Raw genomic sequence first — 12111 nt, 5'->3', positions numbered from 1 at the left:
GGCGGCGGCTAGGGTTGGGGAGCCACCCGAGTCGCCCGAGCGGGGGGCGACGCGGGGGTCTAAAAATGGGGGAGAATTCCACCTTTTAAAAACGGGGGAGAATTTCACTTCCCCGGCCTCTGCACCAACTAGGGATGCATACGGCCATTTTAGTATGAGTACCAAGATAAACATGGCCCTCATAATTTTTTAAATGAGTATCAAGATATTTTTTGATGAGTAGTTCCACGGCACACCAAACTTGATCCTCAATAAATGGGGGAAAAACCCTGTGCATCACCTGTCAATTCTAGGAATTGAACTTGGGTCGTTAGGCTCCACAACCGCATGCCCAACCACTGAACCAAGGCTCTCTTTGCAAAGTGAATTAGTTTCCCAAGATTTATTATTTTAGTTTTAAAACTTTGTGTATCTTTTATTTTGGATTAAAAACAAGGAGATTTTTGTTGGTTTTGTATTCTATAAAATTGTTCTTTTCATTTTAAAATTTGAACCCGTTGTTTTCTAGTTGTATGGGTATGAGGATTTAAACTAACACGACAACTTGGACGGCGTTGAAATTATCAAATGTGTGTTCTTTGGAATGATATATGAGCGTATATTTCATCTCACTTTTTGAGAGTCAACAATAGTTTTGTCGTGTTTTAGAGTTTGATGTACACCCAAACAGTATCTAAAGGGTGAAAGCACACACTTTTGTTTCCAAAGTTATGTGATGCGCTCTTGAAACAAATCATGAATGATCCCAAGAAAGATTGTAGATACTTAGTTGAGGTGAATACATGTTTAATTTCAAAACACATTGTATTTTTCTCATAGAATTGTAAGCCCACTAATAATAGTAATGGGAGGTGCTCTTTATGTTGTATCACCATCCATGTTCACATCCAATTTCCATTCTGCGTTCTTAACCCGCTGTGTATGAGAAATGTTTGTATTTTTCACATAGTTAAAATCCCCCCCCCCCACACACACAAATACAAAAAAGGGAATAAGAGAAAATAGAGTCACACAAATAAAAAAATGGAGTAGATGCAAGAGCATCTAATAGTTGTGCACGAGGATCAATTTAATAAGCAACACTGCATAATATTCTATATCTAAATAGCTAGCCCCCTAAACATATTTCTCTCAATATGTAAGCATGCCATCTCAACATGCAACATGCACGAGAAAATGCCCACCTCAATATGCAAATGTGAACCAAAATTTTCATTATATTATAATATTTATATTTAATATTTTTCAAATATCTAATAATAAAATACAAGAAATCATATGTGTGTCAGTTTTAGTCCTCATATTATTATTCGAAATACTCATGTTCCATATAACCAAATCTCATTTAAATATATCGCAAAACATTCCCACAACAACATGCGAGGTATCATCTAGTATAACTAGTGGTGTAATCATGTATAGGCTTTGCTCGTAATGCCATGATTGATAGGCACAACATATTTGTATTGTCATACTAGTAATTATTCGATAATGTAGTCATTAGGTTCTATGGTACTACATTCTACATGATTTATGGATTGTAACATAGGAAAAAAAGAGGGTGATAGTCGATTCTACAACATTGTGAAAGAACCTCATAGACAAAATAGAACAAAATATAAACCAATCCAAGCACCACGAACAAAAAAAACACGACAAATAAAGGATGCCAAATTGCAATGGTTTATCGAGCTGTATGATAGATAAAGCACATAATCGCCCCACCGTGTAACACACAAAACATATAACTCAATTAATGATCAATAAAACTAATGATTGCATCTTAATTTTTTCCATAGTTTAAGCAAACAAACATAATCAACAACATAAATGATTTTCATGTACAAAATAAAACAATATATGAACGAACCTTTTGAGGAATAACGCTCTCTGATCTTACAAGCCTGGTGTGTAGGAGTAGAGGAGGGGTGGTGCTTGAGGGATACAACTGGCATTGGAGAAGACACATTGGCTTTACCCAAGTTTAGGCCCCAATCGTAAAATCCCTACATCCTGTCTATTTATCTTTATTGATGATATGATGAATAACAAGTTTATCTGTGTAGATTTTTTTCCTATGAGATAGACCTTGGGCATCATGAAGCTGCACACGTCCTTTATATAGGCATACCTAGTCGGTTTACTTTGGTTTCTACCAGGGGTACAAAATACGATCAGATGACTCGACTATTATAGGAAACATATCTCCTATAACTAATTGTTCCCTAAATTAGTGCACTAGTTCTTCTCCCTTATGGGTGTCTAGTCAGACATGAGACTCGGAGTTCCTTAGAAACTCATGTTGGTGATATAGTCAGACTTCGCCTGTACAACACCCTTCCCTAGTGAGTGCCTTAATCACTGACAGAACTCAGGCACCATGGACAATCAAATACAGGACCAATCGTGTACAACAAAATATGATGGATCCTTTGTCCAATAGTGTGGCACTCAAAACAAAAAAAACTCAAGTAACCATTGATTCAACATTGAAACTATTATATTTTTTAGTTCATATTTTTCATGATTACAAAGACCATGTTACAAATTATGTTAGATTAGGCATACAAAAATCATGCATGAAAAACAAAATGATCCAAAACTGAGATCAAGCAATCTTGATTCAATGTACGAACTATTATGTATTATAATTTCCATATTTTCATGCTTATATATACCATGTATTAAATCAAAATCCATAACTATATATTATTGAAATGAACAGAGACCCCCAAGATAACTTCATTCTATAAAAAAATCAATTGGTCATCAAAGGAAAAAAATCTTCCAATGTAAGTAAAAAAATTAAAAACAAATCCGAGCATCATGAACTAAAACACTTGATAGAATAATGCATGAAAAACATGATGATAGTCAAGTGAACAAAACCACCTAAAGTGTGGCGCTCAAAACTAAAACTCGGTTTAGCGCATGGACTACATTTCTTAATTTCCAAAAAATTACGTTACGTGGTTACTCTGATTAATGAAAAACCAAAAATCCACAACAGAAAATTATTTCTTTTACAAAATTTCCACACGCCGACAAAAGAAACAAAGGCAATTTAAATACAAGAAGATAGGAAACAATTGCCAAAAATGGAATCATGAATGACATAACACAATGGTTCTTTGGTTCGTTATGCATGAGGCGTACACATATACATGATTGGCCAGTACTTTAGAAGTCAAATCCGACAACTTAACAAACTTAACAATTTGTAAATGCATTGTTAGTAAAATAATACAATGTCATATATAATTACCCATGCCCACAAGTGCTACCCCTAAACAAATTCATCGGTGTTGCTAACAGAAAATTGAAATTCTAAAATTTAAAATACTGGAACCAATTCGGGTACTATGCATGAAGAAACACGTTGGAATAAAATGCAACAAAACATGTAAATTATCTAGATACTTACTAGTTAGTACCAAAAACCTTACCCACAAAGTGCCACACCCTCACTAATTCATGGGTGTTGCTAAAAGGAATTTGAAATTCTAAAATAAAATATATTGAAACCAATTGGGGTACTAAGCATGAAAAAACATGATGTAATCAAATACAACAAAACATGCCAATTATGTAGGTACTTACTAGTTAGTACCAAAAACCTTAACAATAAAAATGTGAAATTAAATAGAACCTTCTAAAATCTCTTTTTTGACCTTGAAGGGAAAACTAGCATACTAATAGTCGCACAAGAACCTCCAACAGAAATATTTAAAATAAGGTCAGTTGTTTCTACCTAGAGATCACATTTCTTATCGTTAAATGTTTTGTTCCCATTTCCCCATTGTTTGAAATTCCACTTTCTTACCATAAAAATATCACATTTTTCTCCCATTTGCCTCATGTTTAGAACCGAGTAACATAGTATTGGTTTATTCAGTTGGTGTGAACTGTTACTTCTTTAATTCTCAAACTTTCATGGTTAAACTGCCATACATTCCGACATCATAAAGGAAAAACCAAAACAACCAAGAACTTATTTTCCAAATTTTCACGCCGTATAAGGAAAACTATCACTATAAGAACCAAATAGGGAACCATGCACAAAAAAATATATGATGTAATCATGCACAATACAACCATTTGGATAAACAAAAGCTCATAATTGACCGATGACGTGATGCTCAAAATAGATAACTCAGGCAATCAATGGTTCTAACACAAAATGTTTATTTCTTGATTTTTCAAAATTTCATGGTCAATAATATGATAAATGTAGGATCAAAGATGTGCTAAATGTGGACTAGAGGGGGGGGGGTGAATAGGAGACTACCAAATTTAATATTTTCTTAGTTGCTTCTAGAGGTTAGTGCGGAAATGAAAGTACTCTAGATATGCAACTAGGTGATACACCCTATATTATGCAAAGAGGTAGGAAATAACGAATGCCCCCATGACAACGAATGTCTCACCTAAACCTCCAAGATTATTGGTAAATTCCCAAGTTCCCAATCAGTAGAGATAGATTTTCGGGCAAGCTCCAAACCCTCACAAACTAGACCAGGGCACAACCTTACAACTTGGAAGATCCCGGGAAACATCAATTGTCTACGATTCCCCACAAAACCCCATAGTAACAAGACAAACTCAAGTTTTTTCTGTGGTGAAGTAGTAGATGAGGATCTCCTCTAGCTCTCCCTAAAGGACGTAATCAATGGATGGATAGGAAGGCTCAAGCTTTTTTAGGTGTAGAACAATGGTGGAGAAAGTATTGGATGCACCCCCTTCCTCGTGGGGAAGCGGTGTCCTATTTATAGGTCCCAAAAATACCCTAGCTATGTTGATCTTCTGATAAAGTCGGACGGTCTGACCCGAGTCAGACTGTCTTGACCTGTCAGACAATGTGGGCCGGGGTCCGACGCATGCCCGATCATAAGCAGACGGTTAGTCTGACCTATAGGATGGTCCAACTCAAATCAAAATATCTGACTCGTTCCAGAAAGCAAACACCAAGTCAGACTATCTGACAAGCGCCCGACCCTTACTAGTAGCAAATAACACGCTGGATGTTGGGCTCATTCTCACATGGGATATTGGTGGCATGGCTTATCGTGTTTATCGATTCCCACACTCCAATCCATGGTGTATCCCCTATTAATAGTACAACATACATACAAATCAAAATCGAGAAATCACTGATAGAAAATCGATGTGCCATCTTCTTTTTCCTTTTAGCTAAGGGGGTCGCCGACCAACTTTATGTTTCATGTCCAATGGTGTGTGTAGTGAGAACAAGCTCGTGGTGGTGATGACAATATAGTTATCCCAATCTAAAAAAAATATTGTGTAAATCTCATCACTGGTTTTTTAACTTGAAGTTAGGTTGAGTTCGCTCTACATTTGTGCACACACTAGAAATGTTTGCATTTGAATACAAAGTGTAGAAGGTTGAATGAAGCCCCCCCCCCCTAAAAAACCATTAGAAAATGGAGGTGGTGCAAAAGTGAACATAGATGCACAAGGTGAGTTACACTTTTGCAGCAAATTGTGACATATGGGATGACTAAAAATTACATTGCGCATATAACACAACCATCTCAACATGACAAATAGTGTTGTGTGTGACCTGGAAACAAAAGAATAACATTCCAGGAGACAAATATGAACATGGCAATAACAAGATAAAAGCTCACCAACTAGTTTCTTCCCAAAGTTGCCATGAGGTCAAGAAGTGCAACTAAATTCTAAACACATCAAAATAGAAACAAATATGGTCACCATGTTGAGAACAGAAAATACGAGGAATCATGCATTGCAAAAGAGCACATTTCTTTTGGTGGTGGCTAGGTGAGAGGAAATCACACAATTGACCAACAATTTGGCACTCGAGACTAATAACTGGACTAACACTTTATTCATTTAAGTTCTTAAAAGTTCATTGTTAGAAATACCATATTATAAATGATGTACACAAAATATTACTCCATTGTGTTAGAAAAGAAGGCGTATTTTTTCTGAAGTCAAACACTATAAAGTTTCACGAAGTTTCTACGAAAAACTACCAAGAACTACGATACCAAGTTGATATCACTAGATAAACAATAAAATATATTTTCACGTTATATCTATTTAGTATTGTAGTTGTTGCTGACATTTTCTATAAACGGGGTCAAACTATGCACGGGTTAACTCCAGAAAAAAAAGTATAAACCTCATTTTCACAAACGGAGGGAGTATATTTTTGCAGCATCATCAAATGGATGAAAAGCGTCACCACTAGTGTGGTGATCATCCACTTACATAGCTCGTGAACCGTTAGCTTTGATTTCATGGTTATTGATATGGCAATATGAAATCGAACAACCACAAAAGTGTTTAATTTCTATTCGGTTAGCGAAGGGGAAATATATCCTCCAGTGGAACCAATCCGGACAAGATGCATGAGGAAACACAGCGCTAGGGCAAAACACGACAATCCTTTTGATACCCCCCAGGTTGACCAAAAAGCAGGTAATTCATCGCATCGTGAGCTCGTGACGCTCGAAACCGACAAATCAAGCAAACGGTCGTGCGGACTGTTAATTTTTGAATTTTTGAATTTTCATCGCCGCTTTTGTGTTGTAAGGGAAACCTGTGACAAGCAAAAATGAAAGTAGCAACCCCTAACTAACTTGTTTCCATATCTGCGAAGGGCAGAAATGTCATTCTAACCGCTATGCAACAAAGGTTCTAACAGAAATCTTCCAAACAAAGGTATTTCACCCCAATTTTCTACCCCAGTCTGTTATGTATTTCACCCCTTGCTCCCTTAAAACCTCCCCTCGTCCGTCCTCCCATTCGCCTCGCCCCCACCCGCATCCCCGTTCCCACCACCCCCACCACCACCGCCAACTAGCTGCCGCGGCCGCCGCTCCCATGGCGGAGCTACGGCCTCGCCCTTCCTGCCGGCTTGCCCTCCTAGCCTGCCTCTGCCTCTTCCTGCTGGCCGCCGCGCCGCCCCTCGCGCTCGCGCGCGCGGCGCCCGCCGCCGACTCGATACACAAGCTACTGCGCTCGCACGGCCTCCCCGGCGGGCTGCTCCCGCGCGGCGTCGAGTCCTACACCCTGGACGAGGGGAACGGCCTGCTCGAGGCGCGGCTGTCGGCGCCGTGCTACGCGACGTACGACAACGGCGACCTGGCTTTCTTCGACACCGTGATGCGAGGGAATCTCAGCTTCGGCGCGCTCCGCGGCTGTGAGGGGCTGGCTCAGGAGGAGCTCTTCATGTGGCTCCCGGTGAAAGGCATCCTCGTCTCCGACCCGGGCTCCGGCGTCATCCTGTTCGACATCGGCTACGCGCACAAGAGGCTCTCGAGGTCGCTCTTCGAGGAGCCGCCGGACTGTAAGCCGTCAGCCAGCACCAGTATGGGCGCCGTCGAAGCCGCCAGGTGGAGGGATAGTCCAGGTGAGATTTCCGTCTCTGGGATGTCTCAGATTTGTTCCCTCTCTAAAGTTGCTAGTCGGTAGGAAGTTCCCCTTCTCGCTGGGCGTTTATTTCGACGTCCAATCAGAGCAGCTCTGCGCCAAGATTTCGTTGCGATGGAGGTTTTGGTTCGAATTCGTCATGCCCAATCTCTCATCTGAGCTCGGCCCTGCGTCCCCGGTTTGCTGATTCGATCCCGCGTCGTGATCTTGGTGGCCGCAAACATTGGATTCCCCTAGTCGATTGGAAGAAAAAAACGGGGGATTCTTGAGCGAAGATTGTTCGTATCCGGGATTTCTTCCCTTTCGATTGTGCAATCGTTCTGGGTCAGTGGAGGCCCGTTACAGGTTGGCAAGTAGGCTGTTCTCTACTAATTGATTCGGTGAGACGGAGCTGGAAAGTTGGAATTTTAATGTTTCTTTGGGTTGGAAGCTTGTTGAGGAGTAATTCCTGGAGGGGTGGGTGATTACTGGCTTCAGTTATAGCTGAATTCGGGGACAATAAATTCGCATGAAACTTGCTCTGGTGTTTGAAATCAAAGCCATGATTTCAGCTCTGGAATTCGAAGTCCTTCAGGCACATTTATAAATCAGAGTTCCATTAATCCCGACTTACCAAATTTAATCCCCTCTTGTGTCCCAATTGGTTGAGTGAATTATTATTAGTAGTGTAATAATGGGAATTGGAGCTCATTAAGTTAGCCATGGTTGGGTGTCGGTAGATTCAGGCGCAAGCTCTCGTGATTTTGTTTACTTCTATACTAGTACTACTCTCCATTGAGTAAACCCTAGATCAATTGGGCCACACACATTAAATAATCTGGAACCATTGGGTTAACCCGAACCTAATTTTGTGATGGTGCATTAGGAGGATCAGGAGGCAAGTTGCAGTGCTGCAAGTGGCAAGAAGAGCAGCAAGCATTAGATGCTTGCACTCCTGCTCTTATTTGCTTTTGAAGCAAAGTTTTTTTTTCCTAGCACAAGGCTGGAGTCCGTGTGTCCATTTCTTTGAGGAGTTAACCACACGCCAAAAAATTTCTGTCTCTCCTTAATCCCTTTCTGGTTTGCTACCGGGCTGGGTTCGTTGCTTTTCTCATTTGCAAGATTGTTATCTTTCCATGTTAGAATGTGTGTCTCATCTCATCGCCTGTCCTTCTCTGACCTGCGGCTCGTGCCCTCTTTTCTTTCCCGCTGCTGCTATCTGCACCGGACTGATGGAGAAAAGCTGATGCCACAACACACCTCGCAAGAACACAGCGTGTCCATAGCTTAAGCCAGGGAAGTTCTAGAAGTAGAGGGAACCAAGGTTGGGTGTCAAGAGCTCACTTTGGCTTCCCCAATGGCTAAACCTCACATGATTGATGTGAATGAAGCTTTAAATAGCCGGAGTACCGTACCCCAAAAGAAGGAAAGTGAAGAACTCCTTTTGAGTCCTTTTTGTTGCCATTTTGCGAGCCAGCAGCGGCAGTACTAGTAGTTTTACCTGCGCACAGTTGTATGCGCCGCTTTAAATTACCGTTGAAGCCTACTACAGGCTACAGCTGGAATAACACAGTAAAAAAGAAGTGTCTGAATAAGCTGTTACTTTTTGCTGTGAATGTGCAGGTGTTCCTGGGCTGAGGGAGAGGATAGAGGCAGGAGGAGGAGAAGAGCACCTGGACCAGAAGTGAGAATGAATGAGCGTGTGAGGAGAGGAGGAGGAGGAGAGAGAAAGACAAGAAGACCGAGACAATGCAGAAGTTCAGCAGTTTTCCCCTTGTGTAAAATCAGACAGAACCTGTGGTGATGAGTGAGAAGTGCTGCAACAGCTGATAATGCCCGCAGAGGTTGGAAGAATGTGTGTACTTAATGGAGATGTGGGCACCTTTTGCGCTTCTTTTTTGTTCTGTTTTCCCTCCTCTTTCTTTTCTCTCTCTCTGGTCTGTCCGTGCATGCATGCTCCTGTGTGATACTAGTTGAGTATTAAGTTTGTCAGTGCTGTGGCTGTGTTACAAGCAAGAAAAGAACAAGGTAAAAGGCTGGCTGGGGAGCCAATTCGGGGGCTGGCTGGCATTTTGTGTGGGATTCTTTTCCTTGCTCTGGGAATTCCTTCCTTGGCTGAGCTGGTGGTGCCATGCATGTGACCGTCCGCCAGCTCAGCAGCGGAGTGAGCTGGCCACAGCACATAGTATGGTTGCTCCTCCCCATCCCTGCATGTGACCTTCTTGTGTTGCTTGCCTGCCTGCCTGCCTGGTGGTTGAGTGCTTCTCCTGCTCATGCTTCTGCTGCCGCTTAGGTATGGTGATTAGCTGCTGCTGCTCAGGTATGGTGATTAGCTGAGGACATAATACAATAATAGTACAACACATACTACTACGATTATTATTCAACTATGCCATGATCATAGGTCCGTCCGGTATTTAGCGTATGATGATATAAGAATATTAATTAACTAGTGTTCTTCAATACTACCTCTGTACCTGAAGTGCAAAAACATCTTATATTTTGGTACGGAGTGAGTATAAATCAGAAACAGAGGTGGTAGTATAGTAGTATTAGTTTGTTCCATGCCTCGGTGGTGTGGTGTGCAAGTCGTAATGAGAGTATCTATCTATCAATCTAGTACCCCGTCGCTTTACTGCCAAAAAAGAAGAGGGAAGAAATTCAATGGACGGACACAGGCCTCCATCCAGCCAACGGGAAACAGCTACGACGCGTATGGAATTGACATGATGGAAAGAGGTTTGGGTTTTGTTTTCTATTTCCTGTCTCCTCTCCTCTCCTCTATCCCCACTGCTATCTTCGCTTTCATAAATAAATCCCTAGGGCGATTTTTGCGTTGCGTGATGGCGAGGCGGGGCGCAAATATCTTGTTGCCGTTTGTGAGATGTGCAAAACACGTCAACGAATTCTATCAAAGAGCACAATAGCTATGGGCTGCATTAGGTCAACCTGATTGCCCAAGAGCCTCAAGGTTCGTTGTCGGGGAACACAAAGAACAACGAAAAACGAGAAAGAAAAAGGGAGAAAGATAATAAAGGACGCCAATTTAGAGCCGGTGTTTGATCCGGGAGGAACCCCTAGAAAAGAAAAGGAAGAGAATTTCGTGGATACCGGCTGCAAACTTCATCCCGTGCATACCCTGCTTCCAAAAAGGAAACGTTCGCTGGGAGGAACTTGCTAGAACGATCCAAAATGGCCCAACAGGTGGCCTCCTCCCCCAAAGCACCACTGCTTGTGCAAAAAAAAAAGTTCCAAACACCGGAAAACAGTTAATTTTTTTTTGGGAAAAACAACCAGCTGATTTCATGTATGTTTGAAACAAAAAGTTCGCATACCTAAAAAATGTCATAGAACAAATTTACAAAATGCCATGTAATAGAAACTATTTTTTGTGGGGATCAAATACAAACTAAATCTGGCACATCTTAGAAGGCAAACAAGAAAAATGGCAAGCTAGAAAAAAAAAGGAATTTCACATGGTTTGTTCCAACAAAAAATGCCATGTTCCAAAGATAAGAAAAGGATAAAATTCACCATGGTTAAAATTAAAATTTGAAATTTTTGTCCAATTTTTTTTGCCATCCATACACTATTTTTACAATAATGCATACAATAAATTTGTCATGATCCATAAACTAAATTTGCAGTCCCGTAAAATGTAATCGCTTGTTTTATAACTACTGCCACTAAAAAAAGCATGAAAACTTAGGTAGGACAATACTCAGACTTTTCAGGATGGTTCGAGTGTGTTATATAATGTCGTCGTCACAAGCTCGACAAAGGCCTCGACTGTTTGACCAATTGAGCTGGACATCCCCACCAGAATTTGGCCGGACAGTCCGACCATCTTTAGACTCTCCTGTGCAACACACTGCTTTGGCACCCGAAGTTGTATACAACTACAAATGGAGATGACTCAAAAAAACAAAGTTGTCTATTTCAATAATACGAAGAACTTTGATGTTGAGAACTTTTTTATTTAAAGCTCTCAGTTACGCTTTTTGCTATGTCAAGAATTTGATGTCAACACATGCTCCTTTTTTTGGCAAAGCTGTCGAGTCAAAAATAAATTGCACCAATTTTGTTCTAAGGACAATGTCAACACTCCAATGACCATTTTTATGCTTAGGCCGATATGTATATCTTGGCCATTTTTTGTTAGAGCTGCTTGATACAAACTCGAGTGAAACCTCCTCAAGTTCTTGCTTAGTTTGGGTACAAGCTTTTGAAAGAATACCATCAACAATTCCGTGTTAAAGATCATTATACGAATATGCATTTAAAATGTCATCCAGCGAGCTATCTTTTTTTGACAATTGAACTGCAGGGCAAAGCCCCACAGCCTTGTTGGGTACAAGGAGAAAGAAAAACAGAAAGAAGAGGAAGAAGAATACAAGGGCTAACACCCCATACAAAAAATAATTACAAGGGTAAATAACCCCAAAAAGATGAAAGAGAACCCTAATCTAAAAGTAAAGAAGAAATCAAGGAGGCAAGTGAGTTACCCATCTAATTAAGTCATCCTTGAATCTGGCTTTAATTCAATAAGCAAGCAGTGACATGTCCCTAACAAAACCAGATCTCCATTTAGCAAAAGAAGGTCTCTCATTCCTGAAAACTTTATCATTCCTCACTGTCCAGATATCCCAACAGGCAGTGAAAATTACTTCAGCAAAGAAAGGCAAACCAAAATCCCTCCTAGCCTTAAAGGCT

At 40.7% G+C, this 12111-nt stretch overlaps 1 protein-coding gene across 1 annotated transcript; it reads left to right on the top strand.

Annotated features, from left to right (window-relative positions):
• The first annotated feature begins 6792 nt into the window (after nt 1-6792).
• Nucleotides 6793-9390, top strand: LOC125536730 (uncharacterized). Its single transcript, XM_048699974.2, has 2 exons — nt 6793-7399; nt 9022-9390. Exons 1-2 carry the CDS (start codon nt 6871-6873, stop codon nt 9084-9086), a joined length of 594 nt encoding a protein of 197 aa, XP_048555931.1. The 5' UTR covers nt 6793-6870; the 3' UTR covers nt 9087-9390.
• Nucleotides 9391-12111: the final 2721 nt, after the last annotated feature.

This window comes from Triticum urartu, chromosome 2A, assembly GCF_056163025.1.
Source record: "Triticum urartu cultivar PI428250 chromosome 2A, HENAU_Tu73, whole genome shotgun sequence".
In the NCBI taxonomy this organism is placed as follows: Eukaryota; Viridiplantae; Streptophyta; class Magnoliopsida; order Poales; family Poaceae; genus Triticum; species Triticum urartu.
This window is presented reverse-complemented; position numbering and strand designations above follow the sequence as displayed.